The sequence below is a fragment of the Pan paniscus genome, chromosome 6 (genome assembly GCF_029289425.2).
Source record: "Pan paniscus chromosome 6, NHGRI_mPanPan1-v2.0_pri, whole genome shotgun sequence".
NCBI lineage: Eukaryota > Metazoa > Chordata > Mammalia > Primates > Hominidae > Pan > Pan paniscus.
In genome coordinates this window covers 170880324-170899508 of record NC_073255.2, presented here as the reverse complement: position 1 = coordinate 170899508, position 19185 = coordinate 170880324, and the positions used below count along the sequence as shown (strand labels likewise).

Below are 19185 nucleotides of genomic sequence, written 5' to 3'. Positions count from 1 at the left end.
GCTTGCAGATGGCAGATTATGGAACTTCTCAGTCTCCATAATCATGTGAGCCAACTCTCATAATAATTCTGTCTCCTCATCTCTCTCTCTGTCTTGCTCTGTTCTCTCTATTATACACACACACACACATATGCAGATCCTCAACTTATGATGGGTTTATCAGGATGTAAGTCATGGAATGTTACTGAATGAATATTGCTTTTGAACCATTGTAAAGCCAAAAAATTTTACGTCCAACCATTGTAAGTCATTGATCATCTGTATATGTAATTCTAGGGGTGCAAAGATTCCATGTATCTGCTGAGTTCTAACAAGGTTAGCACAAAAAAGGGAAGAATATTTATTGTTCATTTATTGAGATATACATATATATATATACACAATTATAGATGATAGTTTTTTCTGTTTATATGTTAGATATATATTTATATATTTTTTGTTTATATGTTGGATATATACATGTATCTTAAAGAGATATATATATATATATATGCTATTGGTTCTATTTCTCTGGAAAACCCTGGCTAATACACTCCTTGAGTGAACAACACATACTTGTTGCTTCTGTCTTTTTTCTGAGATAGAGTCTTGCTCTGTTCCCCAGGCTGGAGTGAAGTGGCGTGATCTCGGCTCACTGCAAGCTCTGCCTCCTAGGTTCACACCATTCTCCTGCCTCAGCATCCCGAGTAGCTGGGACTACAGGTGCCTGCCACCATGCCTGGCTAATTTTTTTGTATTTTTAGTAGAGACGGGGTTTCACAGTGTTAGCCAGGATGGTCTTGATCTCCTGACCTCGTCATCTGCCTGCCTCGGCCTCCCAAAGTGCTGGGATTACAGGCGTGAGCCACTGCGCCCAGCCTTGTTGCTTCTATCTTTAGGACAGACATGTACTGACTGAGGACTTGTTGGGAAAGCACTATCTTTTCTCATCCTTCAGCCTCTAAATTTGGCTCTTATTCTCAATCCTCCACTCAACTAGTTCTCTTTAAAGTCAAAATTTCATCCCTCATTGAAATTCCCTTGCTCTTTCTGCTCTCCTCACTGTGATCGGCCTCTTCGTTGTGTGTATCAGTCAGGATAGGGAGGGTTATGCTGCAGTAACAAACAATCTCAGAATGTCAATGGCTTTAAACAACAAAGATACATTTCTTACTTACCTCATGTGTCCACTGCAGGTCAGCTGGGGCTCTGCTCTGCATCTTCCTCCCTCTGGAACCCTAGCTGAGTGAGTGGTCACTATCTGGAATATTGCTGGCCATTGTAACAGAGGGGGCACTGAGCTCTGGAGGGTTTCACACAGGTAATTAAATGGCTTTGTTTGGGAAGTGACACCCTTCTACTCATAACTTATTGGCCACCTAATCCCATGGTACCACCCAAACACAGAAGAGCCCTGATATGGTTTGGCTGTGTCCCCACCCAAATCTCATCTTGAGTTGTAGCCCCCATAATCCCCACGTGTGGTGGGAGGGACCCAGTAGGAGATGACTGAATCATGGGGGCAGTTTCCCCCATAATGTTCTGCGGTAGTGAATAAGTCTCATGAGATCTGATGGTTTTATAAGGGGTTTCCCCTTTCACTTGGCTCTCATTCTGTCTTACCTGCTGCCATCTAAGACAAGCCTTTCGCCTTCCCCCATGATTGTGAGGCCTCCCCAGCCACGCAGAACTGTGAGTCCATTAAACCTCTTTTTCCTTATAAACTACTCAGTCTTGGGTATGTCTTTATCAGCTGTGTAAAAACAGACTAATACAGGCTCAGAAATGCAATCCTACTATATTCCTGGAAGAGGGAGAGCAAGATATATTGAGAACCTAATGAAAACCTTAGACCTGATTTCATATAATGCACTTATACACCATCACCCCAAATCACCCATGCTGTATGCATGTAATTCTAGAGGGTTCAAAGATCCCATGTATCTGCTGACTGCCACCAAGGTAAGAAAAAAGAAGTCAAGAACATCCAAAATGTGCCAGGCCTCCTACTAGGCAGGTTTGCCTTGGCTAGTTTTCATGACTGCACTGTGCTGATCCTCCTCATACTCCTGAGTTTTCTTTTGCTTCACTTTCTTTGCTTACTTTTTTTTTATACTGTGGAGCTTGACAAAATGCATACCTTCATCTCAGCCCTCACATTGATTCTCTAGCTCCACTTGTTTTTCAAGACCATGGTCCAGTTCCATTTTCCCAGTTAAGTTGTATTTGACTAACGATAGTCTACAATCATTATTTGTTTTACTGAGTTCCTCAGAAATGCTCAGTGAGCCTTCAGTGGTACACTGGCTTACGATACTCCATAGTGGATTCGTGTGTGTTGCCCTGTTCTTTCCATGCGACATTCATGTCTTTGAAGGCAGGACCTTGCCTCTATCCCTCCACTTGGCAGTCTAACAGCATGATTCACCTGGGGGCTCCCAAATGCAGGATCCTGGGAGTGGCAGTCGAGACCTGGATGCTGGTCCTGGCTCAGACATGAACTAGGCATCCCCACTCTCCTCTTGGGCCTCCTCCCTTTGCTCCTCTGGCTCCTTTGAAAAATGAGATGGTTGGGACGGAAGCTCTCTCAGGTTCTATCCATTTCTATGAATCCACAACAGGTGTTATTGAGAAAGTAATTGATGCCAACCCCCCACCCCAAATTAGGATAAAAGATTCCCACTGCCACCCTATAGGGTTACTGGGGATTGCTCTTGAGTCCAGGCTCTCTTTATCCTCAGAAGTCTGGCTAAGAAACTTCTTGTTTCAGGGCAAAAGAAAAGAAAGGGGAGAAGAAGGGAGGGGAGGAGAGAGAGAAAACTTATCTTCACTCAGATACTCCCTCCAGCAGCCTATTGTTTTGAAAGGTCTAGGCCCAGGGAAGGAGGGTTTGCTCTCCCAGTGGCAGAAAGGAAAGAGACTCTGGCGTCAGGAGGAAAGAGGAGAGAACTGCCCAACCTGGAGTGTTGGGTCCCCCAAAGCTGAGAAGAGACAAGGGCTGTAGCATGCACGGTAGCTCCACGACATCCAGCTCACAGTGCCCACAGCGGGCAGGACCTCGTGTCAGGCAACTGTGAGGGATGCCTGTGGTGGATGGACACTGAGGCCTGGAGGTTCCCGGAACAAAGCCTGGGCACACTAGAAAAGACTCTGCCTGTGGAGGGCAGGGCCTGACGACAGCACCAGACAGTGTTTAGAGTCTTCACTGTGTCGCAGAAGGAGCCCGGGGAAAGAGTGATCAGGATGCCCTGATGATGTAGTGCTCACCCCGCTCTCCTGACCTGCTTCAGCAGCAGGGTGTTGGTGCAACCTGAAGGAGGGGAAGCCTCTCCCCAAAACCCCCATCCCCTGCCTGTGAGTAAATCACAATGACTGGAGTCGGACTTCTGCTGAGAATGGTTAAGTGGGGGCTCCAAGCCAGATTTGATTTTTAAAAATTAAAAAAAAAAATGTGACATTTTTCTCACCTCAATTTCATAGAGCAATTTGTGAACTTATTAGAAATCCATGGGCTGACATTCCTCAGCCGAGGTAGAAAGAATAACAGCAAACTCAAACCCCAGGCAGAATGCCATTACGTCTGTGAAGGTCTGGTCCCTAAAGGGTAGTGGAGCCTTCAGAGTTAATGAGATGCACATAATATGCTGGCAGGCAATGAGATGCAAAACCCTCGCTAATAGCTAAAATGGAAGCAGGCTTAAGGAACCAGACACTGAGGGCAGTTGGCATGTGTGGGGAGGGGGCTGAAACAATCGTGTAAGATCAGAACATCCAGTTTCTATGATGAGGATGGACGGTTCTGGGGGCCTTTAGGTGTCCACATACAGCAAGTAACAGTCTTGGGTCCACCCTGCCATAGCCTGGGCCTTTCTTTGTTGTTTTTTTTTTTTGTTTTGTTTTTGTTTTGTTTTGTTTTTTTTTTGAGAGGAAGTCTCTCTCTGTCGCCCAGGCTGGAGTGCAATGGCACGGTCTTGGCTCACTGCAACCTCTGTCTCCCAGGTTCAAGCGATTCTCCTGTCTCAGCCTCCTGAGTAGCTGGGATTATAGGCACCCGCCACTATGCCCGGCTAACTTTTTGTATTTTTAGTAGAGAAGGGGTTTCACCATGTTGGCCAGGCTGGTCTCAAACTCCTGACCTCAAGTGATCCACCTGCCTCGGCCTCCCAAAGTGCCGGGATTACAGGCATGAGCTACCATGCCCAGCCTAGCCTGGGCCTTTCTAACCAAGAAGCGCGGTAAGCGGGGCTGCACTCTTACACTTCAACACAGCAGGCTTTCTTGATAGTGTGTCTGAAACTCCTCAAAGAAACAGACAGGATAATATTATTTGTTATGTATATATAATACTTATGACATGCCAGGCACTGAATGCCTCTGTTGGACAGGAGCTATTAGTATCACTGTTATCCCATTTCAAAGATGAGGCAACTGAGGGCATTTTTAAGCCCTTGTAACCACATCAAACCACCTGCAAAGTTGATGGTCTTCAGGAAACGCTACTCCCAAATCTGGCACCTTAGCATAGCGAACAGTTTAAGCAGAAGGAATTTGAGAAACAGCATGTTCAGGAAGGTTTCTCTGACCTCCCTTGGCCATCCCTCTTCTTTCCCCTCTGCAGCAGGTCATAAAACCTAGGAAGACTTTTCTGACCTTCCCCTGAAGCAGGCCTAAGACCCTCCTGTGACAGACCAGGCTGGGCGATACAGCGAGACCCTGCCTCGAAAACACCATCACCACCACCACCACAAACAACAGCAAAACCCCACCCAGGTTTAATTACTTCTTCAGGTCTTCATTTTTTTCATGTATAACTTATATTAAATAAATTAGTATGCTTTCTTCTTCTTAATCTGTCTTTTGTTACAGGGGTTCCAGACAATGAACCTAAGATAGAAGGAAAAGATAAGTTGCCTCCCCTACAAAGGCTAAGGCAACATGTTGAGCCAAGATACACCAGATTCTAGAACCTGAGCATTTAGCTTCAACCTCTTGGGGTTATCTCCAGCCTCCAACTGGTGGGGGTCAGCCCCTGAACCAAAGGTTTGTGTTTCCAAGATTTCTGTCAATGTACTGGTCACAGGGATGGGCTCAGGCAGCTGTGGGTGGATGAGAAGCAGAGAGGAGAGTGGGCAATGGTGGCCCCAAATGTGGTCCAGAAATGGTTCCTGCTGGAGGTTACAGGAGAGGACAGGGTGAATGGATGAGTCAGACTACCAGTATCACTTGGGGCTCAAATATAGCATGTGAGAGTCCCTGCCTTTGCCACACTAGACAAGGGGGTTTGGCTCAAAATAGAGCAGAGGGGGGTTCTGTAGCAGTGAGAGAAATCTAGCATAGTTGACTCCATCTTGCTTCTAACCCCCAAACAAACTGCCTTTGCTCATTCCTGCATGTAGGCCCAGCTAACTATGGGAGGAATTTAGTGTATAGCTTAACTTTAAAGCAAGGATGATAATAGGGCCTTCCCCAAACTAACCCCTGAGGAGATAAGAAGGGCATACACCCAAGAACAATGTTATGCTAAAGACTTGTAGGAGTGCTGTGACCTGAACAAAGAAAAAGAAGTTATGAAACTCCCTCAGACTCTTGCTGACACCCAGATGTCTGTGGTCACCTGTCACCTCCTGACCTTAACCCCCTCCTTGTTCCCTTTACCCAATATAAAAAGAAGCTTGAGATTCATACCTTTGAAGATGGTTCTTCAGGACACCAGTCTGCCATCTTCTCAGTTTGCTGGCTTCCTGAAATAAAGTCACTTTCCTTTATTTGGAAAAAATAGTTGAGTATGTCTTGTCTTATTGGCTGTTGTGAGACGAGTGGTATGAGCTTTGGATTTGGCTACGGTTCCAGCATGAACTCTGGTGTTGGGCAGAGCTGGCTCACTTACCAGATCTGGTGCAAAGCCCTTAATCCGAGCCTTAGTTTCCTCTGTAAAGTAGGGATGATAATAATATACATCTTGTAGGATTATTGTGAGGATTAAATGAAATAATGTGGTAAAGCATTTAGTACAGCACCTGATACACATGAAGTGTTCCATAAATGGTGTCTAGAATAACATAGTAGCAATCATAAAATAAAAACAACCACAAAAACCAGCTACTAATGGTTTCCTGATCTCTCTCACACAGTAAATAAATCTTTGTGTGAAAGAAAACTTGAGCTGGTGATAATGAAATCAGTTTGGGATGAGGAGATTGCTGGGTTTTCTGTTTGGAATCAGGTTCCTGCCAGAGTATCTATTGCAAAGTCAGCAGGAATCTGAGGTCACCTTTCTAAATGGGATCAAGGAAAATGGGAACTGCACTCACCCAAAAACACCTAACTTCCTTATTTTTTTTCCAGTTATTTGTACACACATAAGTGGTCACATACATCCTAACAGTATGCATGTGGCTTTTACAAGTCATTGCGTTCTTAGGTTCCCAGGGACTCTTGCTCCAGGTGTGTAAATGCCCTGGCAATATTTTTAATTACAGACGCGTCTTTGGCCCAGACATGTTAAAGCAGCCCCTCCTCACATGGTGTACGTTTCATCACGCTCACACCTACCTCCATTAGCAGAAATTCTTTCCTGGTGTTTGCGTCTTAGTTCACTTTTAAAGAAATTTCCAGCTCAGTTCCAATGGCTTTTGCATCTCATTACACTCTTGATAATTAGCTCTATCTCATTACACCCCAGCCCAGTTGGAATAGGATTAGTTGTTTTCAGGTGTAAACCTGTGGTGTGCATCTTACTACACCTCTTCAAAATTCCAGGCAGGCCTTCCGCCTGCGCCAAATTAGGACAACTACTTCCAGCTGCGCACAGTTCATTACACCCTCCATTTCAGGAAAAACCTCTGCTGTATTTCACATCTGGTCACACGCTTATTAATTATGTACTTCTTATAACAACTGTGCCTAATTAGGACAGGGTTGACACCTTGCCGAGCCTAGTGATTCTTTATGTTTTCTTGTTCGTGGTACCTCATTACCCTCCCTCCAAATTATGTCCAATTTGTTTTACATTCCTGCCACATTAAGACAATCGCTCTCAGGTGTATGTATTTCAGCACCCACTTTGCTTTCCAAGCAAAATTGTGTTGACCAGGACTCTCCTTGTTTTCACATCCTGCTAGAGGGACAGCCCCTTGGCTGGTCTTCTGATCACATCTGCCCTGAATGAAATGACTCTGGCTTGGAGTTGGCCCCTGGTCTCTCTCATTGGTTACTGTGAAATTTCTGTGCCCTGGTCCTAGGGAGGCAGCCACAGCTATGCACCAAAGTAAGAATCCTGAATTCAATGGCCTCAGTCCATTCATAAAGGCTGTGGGGTGGGAATCCATTAGTTCCATCAAGAAATGGTAAAGGGGCCAGGTGTGGTGGCTCATGCCTGTAGTCCCAGCGCTTTGGGAGGCTGAGCCCCAGGGGTTTGAGACCAGCCTGGCCAACATGGTGAAATCCCATCTGTACTAAAAATACAAAAATTATCTGGGCATGGTCTGTAGTTCCAGCTACTCGAGAGGCTGAGGTGTGAGAATCGCTTGAACCCAGGAGGCAGAGGTTGCAGTGAGCTGAAATGGTGCCAATGCACTCCAGCCGGGGCAACAGAGTGAGACCTTGTCTCGAAGAAGAAGAAAGAAGAAAGGAGAAGGAGGAGGAGAAGAGGATGGAGGAGGAAGGAGAAGGAGAAGGAGCAAGAGAAGGAGGAGGAGAAGAGGAGGGAGGAGGAAGGAGAAGTAGGGGGAGAAGAGGCAGAGAAGGAGGAGAAGAGGAGGGAGGAGTAAGAAGGAGAAGGAGGAGGAGAAGGAGGAGAAGGAGGGGGAGAAGGAAGAGGAGAAGGAGGAGGAGAATGAGGGGTAGAAGGAAGAGGAGAAGGAGGAGGAGAATGAGGGGGAGAAGGAGGAGGAGAAGAAAAGAAGAAGAAGAAGAGGAAGAAGAAGAGGAAGAGGAAGAAGAAGAAGAAGAAGAAGGAGAATAAGGAGAAGAAGAAGAAGAAGGAGAAGAAGAAGAAGAACTGGTAAAGGGTGAACTGCTAGGTGTGCTAGCTAGTGGGGCACAGTGGATCGTGAGAGTCCTAAGCTTCCAGAGAAGCAAAGCTCAGAAGAGAGTACACAGAGTCAGGCTGAAATTTGAGCTGTCTTCCTAAATGAAAGGGTGGTCTCAGAGAATCGAGAGGTGAAATATGGACTCTGGGAAGGGTAGATCAGAGAGGAGTTGTAAGAAGCCAGTGGAAGTATAAGCTTTGTGTCACAAGGGGCTGTTTCTTTCGCCTGTCATTGCCTGACTCCCATATCAACCTGAGCTGTAACAGGCAATTCTATTTGACTGACTGAATGAATGCATTAGTGCTACGAAATTCACGGATATGACTTGACAGTAAGTAGCATCAGGGTTTGGTTGCCAATTCAAGTTGTCTGTATTAGAGTTTTTCCTCCCAAGCTATTTGAAACATAAATAAGGACCATCAGGCTCAGAAAACATTCAGACAAGAATAAAGTCTTGGAGAGAGGGTGGGGCTTCTTGGAATGGGGTTACTCTGCAGAGGGCAGTAACTGCTGGTAGAGGATCCCACCAGATTAGTAGTAATGTAATAGAAGTAATAGTACCTAAGGATGGGCAAGATACAGCCCCTATATTAGTCCATTTTCATACTGCTATGAAGAAATACCTGACACTGGGTAATTTATAATGAAAAAGAGGTTTAATGGACTCACAGTTCCACATGGCTGGGGAGGCCTCACAATCATGGAGAAAGGTGAAGGAGGAGCAAAGTCATGTCTTACATGGCAGTAGGCAAGGAGAAGTGTGTGGGAGAACTGCCCTTTATAAAACCATTGGATCCTGTGAGACTAATTCACTATCATGTGAACAGCACTGGAAAAACTCACCCCCATGATTCATTAACCTCCTACCAGGTCCCTCCCCTGACACGTGGGATTATGGGAGCTGCAATTCAAGATGATATTTGGGTGGGGACACAGCCAAACTGTATCAGCTCCTTTCCTCAAGTAGGTCAGAAACAAGGAGGAAAGGTCATGAAAAGCAGAGGCTTTTCACAAGGTTTCCAGTGTGGTGTCAAGAGTTTCAAGAGTATGGGTTTCAAGAGTATGGGCTGTAGCAGCTCAGGCCTGGTCTTACCACTAAACTTGAGCTGATCTGGACATACTAAAAAATAAACTTGTCTTTCAGAGCCTGGAAGCAGGACTTGTCCTTAATCAGCAAGGGCAACCTGAGGAACCAATCCTTGTCTAATTATTGGGATGAAATCAGTGTGGAGGGGGAAAATGTTCTAGTTGGGCAGTAAGATTTCAAAGCCCTACTGTGAGGTAGGAATAAAAACACTGCCTAGGATGAGAGACCCTGAAAGAAACTGTATTAATAGAGCAGGTAGAAAGAAGTGCCTGTGGGGTAAGGGGCACAATATCACCCAAAGAGTAGTTTCATTTATAAATTGGAAGGTATACTGACAGGCAATAATATGATAGCTAAAAGTAACCACAAATGTAGAAGAAACCACCACCAGCACTTCCAAGAACACAATTTGCCTGTGTGTGTGTGTGTGTGTATATATATATATATATATATATATATAAAAGAGTTGGGTCCTAGCTGATGAACTGCCTCTTTTTCAAGGAATTTATTCCAAGGAAGGCTAACTTGAAAGAGATTCTTTCAGTAGTTTCTGGGCCCTTGGGTATGGAAGAGAGGAAAGTAATATTTATGATAAGGGTTGCTGTGAGGACTAAATGGGAACACATGCTAAGTACCAGAGAGTAGATAACAGTGTTAGAAGAAAGTGCTTGCTCTCTGGGAGCTGCTGTTCTGAGAACCAAGTTGGATGACATCACTCCAAAGCCTTCCTTCTTCATGGTCATGTTGATTTCCCATCTCAGGACCCTTCCTACTCCCGTGGGCCTACTCCATGGCACAGTGACTAGTGATGCAGGCAGCAGTCCACATGTCCCTCCCATTTGTACCTCTGTATAAGAATGAGAAAATGGTTTGCTTTGTTTCCAGCACCCCTTCTGGTAAGGCCTATTTTGTTGGCCTTTTTTTTTTTTTTTTTGAGACAGAGTGTCGCTCTGTCGCCTAGGCTGGAGTGCAATGGTGTGATCTTGGCTCACTGCAACTTCCACCTCCCAGGTTCAAGTGATTCTCCTGCCTCAGCCTCCTGAGTAGCTGGGATTACAGGTGTGCACCACCACACCAGCTAATTTTTGTATTTTTAGTAGAGATGGGGTTTCACTATGTTGGCCAGGCTGGTCTCGAACTCCTGACCTCCTGATCTGCCCGCCTCAGCCTCCCAAAGTGCTGAGATTACAGGTGTGAGCCACCATGCCTAACCTTTGTTGGCCTTCTTATCTGCAATAGCACGCTTAGGGAGAGGTCTTCATGCAAGAATATTATGTAACTGTGTATGTTTCGTGGGCCCTGTCCTTGGCAGACCCTGGCTCTCTCTAGCACTTTCTGGTTGGTCAAGGCTGTAAACAGCACAATAGTCTCACAAAATACTCCTAAGTAGGACCAAAATGTGGAAATCTTCACTGTGTCCCAAATGCATATAGGTTGTGAGGTAGCCATTGACCATCCACTGAGTGTGTCACTGGCTGTTCTTTACCTGTGGAAGAATAAAGACTGATGTGCCAAACTTCAAAGAAACTTGGATGTCCTAAATGTCTTGGAAGAGTCCCACAGTCCCTTTCCTGTGCAGAATTGCCATTTTCAGTCCCGTCATTGTAAGCAAAGCAGAGATTTCACTTTCCTAAATGTTGCCCCTGAAACAGCTCATCTGCCATTTTTTGGTTGGTTCTCAGGGCTCTTGACATTCTGCTCAATCCAAACCCACGTTTCTTTTTTAGCAGAACTTTCCACTACTTCCAAGAAAATTAGTCTGAGCACGCTCAGTCTCACCCTGGCTCTGCTGCCATCACTGTCACCACTCCGGGTTCTCCGCCTGGAGTGGACAGGAAGAAAAAGGAAAGGTACAGAATCAATGCTGGGGGTCATGGCCATGAAGCAGCAGCTTAGGCAACCCTAATCTCCTCTCATCCCCCCTTCTTCCACTCCTGCTTCTAGGGTAGACTATTTCTCATGATATCGTTTAGGGCAGTATGTTTTTCCACAGTTGTCTCCTACAGAGATTCAACTTCTTCCCAGTCAGGCCCTTGGAACCAGACAGATTGACTACATTCCTTCCCACCAGAATCCCCTGGAACCTCCACCTGCCCACTGAATACCCTTCCCAGCAGCCCCACTGCCTGACCTGATTCTGACCCAGCCCTGAGTTTGAGCTGTTGGGATTTTTGGCTCCAGTCCAGTTCCCACACTCTTAGATAATAAGGGTGTCCTCTTCATCTATCCATTTGCCCTTGTGTGTGGTAGCATGGAGCACATATTAGGCTTCTGGGGAATATTTGCTGAATAAAGAACACAAGAAAAATAACATGAAACATTTAAGCTTCTCAAAACACTTTTTAATTCTCCATTTTTCCCATCAAGACCAAAGTTGTACAAACAGGTACAAAATCCCCCACCTTCAGGGTGTGAGGCATCACTGTGTGTGGTCAAAGTCCCGTCTCCTCCCCTTTCCCTTTCCACGAGTTTTCAAGATGTGGCCCAGTCAGTGCATTGCTGCCTTCTATGACCTATGAACCATGGGCAGCAAGAGGACTGGTGACCGGGGGACATGGTGAGGTCCAGTGTGCCAGGAACATGGTAAGTGCCCACATTGCAGGGGAGGGAACAATTCAGAGACAGGCTCAGCTGGAGGCCGCACAGAGGAGAAATGTCACTCTGTCCCATCTTCCCTGCATTCAGTTGAGCTCAGACCAAGTGAGCAGCTAAGAATCATTTACCCCCAAAGGATGTTTCAAGTGAGATGCAATGTTCTCTAACCATTATTCTCTCAGAAATTAGGGGTGGAGGGGCGGGAATCAAGCAGATGTTTGAATTGCCTTTCATTCCTCCATATTTGTCTAATTGTCTGGCTCTTGGTTTTTATATAGCAGAAATAAAACAAAATGGCAATAAACCAACCTACAACCTGTGAACAAGATACAGCATACAAAACTGTCCCAGGGACTGGGATCAAAAGACTTCTATTCCTAGCCCTAAATTAGAGGTTCTGTTTTGGTTAGGGAAGTTTGTTGTAAACAGCAGCTGAGAAGCCATTTATTTGATTTTGGCAATAGAGACAGACAGCAATGCACATACACTTATTTCATTGAACTGTAAACGGATAAGGTCAGGAGAGGAAAAACTCTACTGTTTATGTAATAGAACCCTACTAAATGGTTTTGGAAGGGACTAAAAGTTAGGTAGCAGCCTACTTTCCTACTTTCCAACCTGGAATTATATATATATTGAGTAATAAATCAAATATTAGTAATCCATCCACTTGTTTTTCAGAGTCCAACAATTTGATACCACCTTCCTCCCTATCCCACCCTAGTCCCATTAGATTTGACTGCATTAAAGTAGTTGTTCAACCAAAACACTCTGTACTGTCGCCTTCCTTTAGCATTTATATGAAAAGCCAAAACCAGAGAGAAAGAATCCTTACACCTCCTCTCCACTAAAGTATCACTGTAGAGAAAACTAAGCTCAGAATATACTCAATAACATACCAAGGAAAAAAGTGAGTGTGACTGAGGGGACCCCCGTCACCAACCGCAGTACGCCCTGCTAAACGGTAGTTATCTTCTTGTCCTTGGTGGCTTGCTTGATGGCAGCCTGCTCGCAGATGATCTCTTTGAGCCTCTGCAGCCTCATGTTCTGGGTGGTCAGTTCCCCCACCCCAGTCTGGCTGCGGTGCAGCAGGGTCAGGGCATGGATATACTCCAGCTCTGTGTACTTCACACCCTGGTCCACCACCAGGTTCAGGAGCTCGTCAGCTGTGTTGTAAAGCATCTCGTAGTACTGCCTGAGAAAGCAAGAGAGAACACTGCTCACTGGCTCCCCACTGGTAACATCATCTCGAGGGGACAAATACGCTGTCTATACATTGATTCCTCTACTTACTTCATAACGATTGATCAGCAGGCAGTGTTCTGGGCCCCACCAACAGAATAAAGAACAGGACAACCATAAGCTCTGTCCTTTGGAGCTCATGGGAGCTCTCTTCAGGAGAAGTCTAAGTGAGGACCCAGGGAGGCCGCATACCTTTCAGTGGCTCAGCTCATTCTACATTTTTTTGCTAATTTTGCATTTACCTTGGGAGAAAGGAAAGAAAAGTAGGGGTATAGCCTGAAGAAGGAGAGAAGGCATTGTTAACAGGTTTTGTCTCATTCAATCCCTCATTCATTCATTATTCATTGGAGGTTTTGTAAAATACTGTACATGGTTTTCTGCTCCATAAAGTGGGTTAATAATAGTACCTACCTCTTGGGGTTATTGAAATAGTTGAATTAATTAATACGTATAAAGCACTCAGAATGGTGGTGCTTCATAAAGATTATTATTATTAGAACTATAATGATGCTAATGTGTGATAGTAATGTAATAAAATTAATAGTAGTATATAAGGATGGGCAAGACACAGCCCCTTTCCTCAAGTAGCTCAGAGACAAGGAGGAAAGGTCCTGAAAAGCAGAGACATAAGGATTCCAGTGCTGTTGACCAAGTTCATTCCCGAGCACTGTGCCACTTACCCCTCACTCCACCCAGGGGCTACACCTCCCTTTTCCCAGATACAAAGACGAAAGCACAGAGAAGTTAGAGGGCTTGCCCATGTCACAAAGACAGGGACTGACTATGCCAGGATCTGACCCCAGGTTTCTGACTCTAAGTTCAAGACTGTTTTTTCACGGACACTTGACAACTCACAAGAATATTCTGTGTGCCATAAGTGAGGTCCTAGTACCGTGCATTAATAGCAGAGGAGGAGAAATCGCACCATGCTGAGGGGATGGTGTGGGACTGAGGAAGACTTCCTGTGGGGTAAGATTCTGTCAGGCAGGGCTTCCAGGAAGGAAATTCTAGTTGGAGGGAAGAGCATGAGCAAAGGCATGGAAGAATAATCTGGTTAGACTGGGGAGTGCAGAGCAATAGCAGAGAGTCCTGGGATGAGGCATTTGAAGCCACAGGGTAGAGCCTCTGAACATCAGGCTATGATTTTAGACCTAGTTAAGCCAATAAAGGACTTCCTTCTTCCAGAGAGCAGAGGTGCCATTCAAAATTGTGCTTCTGGAAGATTAATGTGACAATCAAATGCAGAATGGTCTGGCAGGGCATTGGTTACAATTCTAGCAGAAAGAGGAGACTTGAGAGCCACTTAACGGCAAGGCCATTGGCCTGGCTCTGTCCTTTGGTGGAGGAAGACTTGTGCCTGTAATAGAAATATGCATTATAGGGATTCTTCAATGCAGCAGGAAGATGAAGGTGGGAGTCAGGAAGGGGAGAAGATGACCACTCACCATTCTTTAAACCAATACTATGCCACTGCTATCTCTCAGTCTACTGGACTCTGAAGCTGTGACTTCCATGGCCACTCCAAATTACCCAGGAGGTCAAGTTCAACACAGACTCTGAGCCAGGAAGGCTTATCACAGCTTGTCAGCAAAATGAAGAGTGTTACTCACTTCTCTCTGACATGAAAGGTAACTTTGCCAAGATCGAGGGGACAGAACCAGGCAGTGCAGTCAAGGCAACTCTTGGAGACGAAGCAATCTTCCAGACCTAGCAGGATGAGTGGCTCAGAAATCCTGTATTATTAGACTCAGGGCCGTGAATTTGTTTCTTTCTCATCAGGAACATTTTGAAAAAAAGAACCTCCTGTGGGGAAATGAAGCTATCTTTGTGGTAAGAAATACATTCTAGGAGCTCCATAATTTCAGGCCTGTTTTATTGAATTGCTGGTACAAGGGGAATGTGGTCAGGAAGAGTTGTGGTGTCTTTTCACACGGTTAGCTTCTTTTCCTCCTGCTAAGCCTCCTTTTCTAACTAACACACTCTTTTAAAAATAGGGGAGAGAATAATCTTTTGTGAATAGACTCTAAATAGTGGCAGAAATGGAAAGTGCTCTTTGTAGATTGGTAAGTTAATGAAGCTCTCCCGCAAGCAAATCGGTCAGCATCCTTGTGTACAGGGGGCTAATTTTCTATAGTGGTTTTAAACGAGTGTTCATTTTGGCATCACAGAACCAGACACATAGCAATCACTGGTCCAGGGTGACCCTGAATATAGACAGAAATACTTGGTAGAAGGGGAGATAAAACTCCACTTCCAGGGGTGTGAGACCCCAGTGCCAGATCAGTAAATCTTTTGAAGTTTCATGTTTAGCATAAAACTCACGTGAACTTTGCATTCTACTCCTTAATGTATCTGCTGTAATTTAAACACACTGTTTCTAAGAAAAACTTGATGCTGCAGGAAGAAACATCATATTAATATTTATCCTACAGCTCTGCATGTCCCCTGGCTCTCACTGATACTGGCCCCTATTTTGGGAAATGATGCCCTATGTCATCTAATTCTGTTTCCTGTAGATGCACAGGTGATGGAGAGAGTTGTCTATTAATGGAACTTCCTAAGAATATACATTTTTAAAATTGCCCAAGAAGAGCTCATGCATGCATCGAGATTTACCGAATGAAATGAGAGTGAATCTGGGGCTCACGATTCTTTCAAAGCTAGAAGGAACTTGAAAGCTGCGATTTCTAGACTCGCAGTTCTTGAACTTTAGGGTACCTAAGAATTACCTTGGGGCGCCTATGAAAAGTGCAGATTCCTGAGGCCCCATCCCCAGATATGTGCTTCTTAAAGGTTCTGAACCAGCCACGACTCAGTCAGAGTCTGTTTGGTAGACCAACAGTTACAGAACCACTGTCTCCTCCAACCAAGGACCTAAATGCATCAGAGAAGGCTACAGAAGCAATAAAAGGTTTGTGATGCTTTTCACTGAGATTAAACCAAAAGAACTGGATTTCTTTGTATTAGGATGTTGATATTTTTATCATTTATCTTAAGAAGCAACACTGAGCCCATCATGCCAGATGAAATTGGATTTATTTTGAAAAATCTGATGAATTGTTTCCAGGGATACTGGCTGGTTTTCTACAGAGGCCATTGTTCCACGCTGGGAGCAAACAACAAAACAAAGATGCCTGCATTTCTACTCTTGGATCTTCCACAGTGTGATGAGTGATAAAGGGCCTGCCACTTAAGTCCTTAATGTTTCAATATCCTCTGTGCAATGAAGACCTTTATAAATCCCAGAATGACAGTCTGAAGTGGACTGAGAGACTAAAAGAGTCCTCAAGAGCTTCGTATGAACAGTGCCCCTGAATTGCAAAGCTGAGTTATTCAACAAAATTGACAGGTAACTGATGGTGTATTTTCTATAGTTAGAGAGAAAAAATTCCTCCATAACCATGCTGATATATTAGATCATAAAGAATCATAAATATTTAAAGACAGAAGGAAATTCATTTATCTTTCAGAATGGTACCCAGGAGCAAAGATGACTAAACTGACACAGCAACAGTTTCACCTGGAGGTGGGGAAAGGGTGCTACCAGGTGTCCTAAAGAGAAAATAGAAAAATGCCCCAAACTATACCATTAGAATGAGCTTCCATGATAAACACTGTCAGACTGAAATGAAATCATGTCACCCAATAGGGATAAATAATTTATCAGCACTTATTGAGGCCCCAGGAAATTGAAAGCTTGGTCTTCATCATCGAGCATTAAAATAGCAGCCGTGGCTTCCAGGGCAACACATTTTCCATTTGATGACACTTTGCTGGGGCTGCCTGGATGGGATCAGTGAATGCACATTTAATTGAGACATTTTCTGGCTCATGGTTTGTAGCCCTTCACAGACTCTTCATAGCCTACAATATTCAGCAGCCGATTGCTAGATGTACACCAAATATCTTATTCTGGAGACCAAAGAGTTTCAAGTCACCCTGGTGGATGGAACATTCTGGAAGGAGATGTGCACCTTGCTGTGGCTTCTCCTACCCTTTGCTGTGTGCCTTTTTGCAGCAGTTCCCAAAGTATTATAAGCAGATAGGTGAGGGAGTAGAGTGACAGAGAAGAGGAGGTGTGACTTCACAGACTGGTCTCATGTGCAGAGTCTAGAACATAACAATGTTTATGCTTTGTTCTGGTGCAAACAGATCATTTTCTCTTATCTTCCTCATGTTTGCTTTATCAACAGACTGTTCTCTGTGGCTTTTTCTTTTGTGCTTTATTTTAATGGTATTGCACTGCGACTCTTTCTCCCCCATACATTCTGTCTGAAAACATTTCTACCAGGAAGGAAATACAGGGTATTTTGGAAAGGTGGGCAGATCTTTTTAAAGTTTTAAAATAAAATTTTATCTTCCTCTGATTGGAAAGTTAATACATATGCCATATAGAATATATGGGCCATAGAGAAGGATTTCTCATAATTTCATCATAAAGATAAACCACAGTTTGGCATATTTTCTTGTAGTTCGCCCCCACCACATGTAGTGTTCTAGCCAATTTCTTTCTTACAGTTGAAATATTTAGGTTGAAACACAATTGGATACTTCAATTGTTTCCAATTATAAAGACTTACTTTCTCATGGATAGATTTCTAAAAACAGAATTAGTTAAAAGATAAGTATATTATTTAGGACACTTGACAGTGCTGCCAAGTTGCTTTCTAAAAAAGCTCTATCAATTTATCCTCCTATCAACAACATATGGGCAGCATCTAACTCACATTCTTTTGATTTGCATGAGGCGGAACAATTTTTCATCTACTTATTTGTTTTTAATGTATGTAGGTATGCGTGTATGTATAAATGAATTGTTGATATCTTTTTATCTTTGAGTATTAGTGCTTTTCTGACTTCTCTTTAAGAGCTTTTCATAAATTTTCATAGACAAGAGGCCAGGGAGTTTTCTCATCCCTGGTTCTACCTCCCAAGTTGGCATACTCAGTACAAAAATTAGTACTGCATCTCTGAAAGTGATTAGAAACAGTTTCAGTTCCCTTCTTTGCAAATTGAGGGAAGAAATACTCACTAACATAAACTATTCCCGCCCATGGCAACTCTTGTTCCTGTACTTGTAGGCGTTCCATAAACTTTGCCTGTAGGGGTGACAGCAAGGCCCTGACTGGGGAACTGTCCAAGGTCTCTGAGGAAAGCTTTGCCTTTTGCCTTCCTTTACTTGGTAGAATTCAGAGTCCTAGATCCCGGAATGGAAACTGTGTTTTAAAATATACAGCTACGTCTCATGCTGGGTTTTGAAATCTGTCTTGATTGTAGAATATTAATAATAATGTCTAGCTTTTAGGTGCATTTCAATCCTTTTAAATAGGTACTACAATTATCTACGTTATACATATGAGAAAATTGAGATCTACAGAGTATTAGTGATTTGTCTAAGGCCTCAAAATGAAAGACTTTGAGCCCTGTATTTACTCTAAAACCACCTTAATACAAAAATATTTGAAACTATAAAAAGCAAAAGAACTAACTGAAAAGAATATTTTTATCGCTGACTCATTTGAGTCTTGAGTACACAAATATGAATTAAATAAAATTCCCATACTCAGCTCTGTCTTTCATTGTAATGCAATGAGCCAGTATTGTGGCGATTCAAATTCATTTGTACAAACTTTGCAGTTATATCTGAACAACACTGGATTTGATCTGGGAATTCAGTGCTCTAAACCAAGTAATGCAGTCATGTTGTAAATTTAACACTTAATTTGGGAGTTTACAAGAAAGAGTTTTTGGCTTTTTCATTTTGTCACCTCTTTTTATTTCTTCCCTTTTTGCCCCTTCAAGTTGGTAATGGATGAAGTAACCTTTCTTTCCAAAAGTTGACTGTCCCTCTGATTCAGTACTTTTTTGGGGAAGGGAGATAATTATTTTCATTGTAAAGACTTTCTCTTGTATTCCTTCCCAAGATAAAGCTCTAGTATTAATGTCAACAAGTGAATTATGTGCTGAATCTGACTTCTGAAATACAAATTTGAGAGGGAGAAAAATTGAGCTGAATAAAACTTAGTATTGACTGTAGCTCCCAACATTATTTTTAGCCAATATCTACAGCATTTTGAGCACTTTAATAAAAACCCAATGGTAGATGGGTCACTAAGTTGTCAAGTGAAGCAGTGAACTCCTGTTTTCTCCAGCCACTCAATGGTATCTATGATAATAACAGGGAAATGACAAGAGAAAAAAGAATAACCGATAAACCAGATAATCATCCCATAAATAATTGAGAGGTTGTGG

At 43.6% G+C, this 19185-nt stretch overlaps 1 protein-coding gene across 1 annotated transcript in view; it reads right to left on the bottom strand.

The window, feature by feature from the left end:
• Nucleotides 1-11416: 11416 nt before the first annotated feature.
• EXOC4 (exocyst complex component 4) overlaps nucleotides 11417-19185 on the bottom strand; it is an 804494-nt gene continuing 796725 nt past the window's right edge. Inside the window, exon 18 of the mRNA XM_003813456.3 lies at nucleotides 11417-12886. Coding sequence (XP_003813504.2) covers nucleotides 12649-12886 — 238 coding nt within the window. The 3' untranslated portion in view covers nucleotides 11417-12648. The remainder of the gene's footprint in view (nucleotides 12887-19185) is intronic.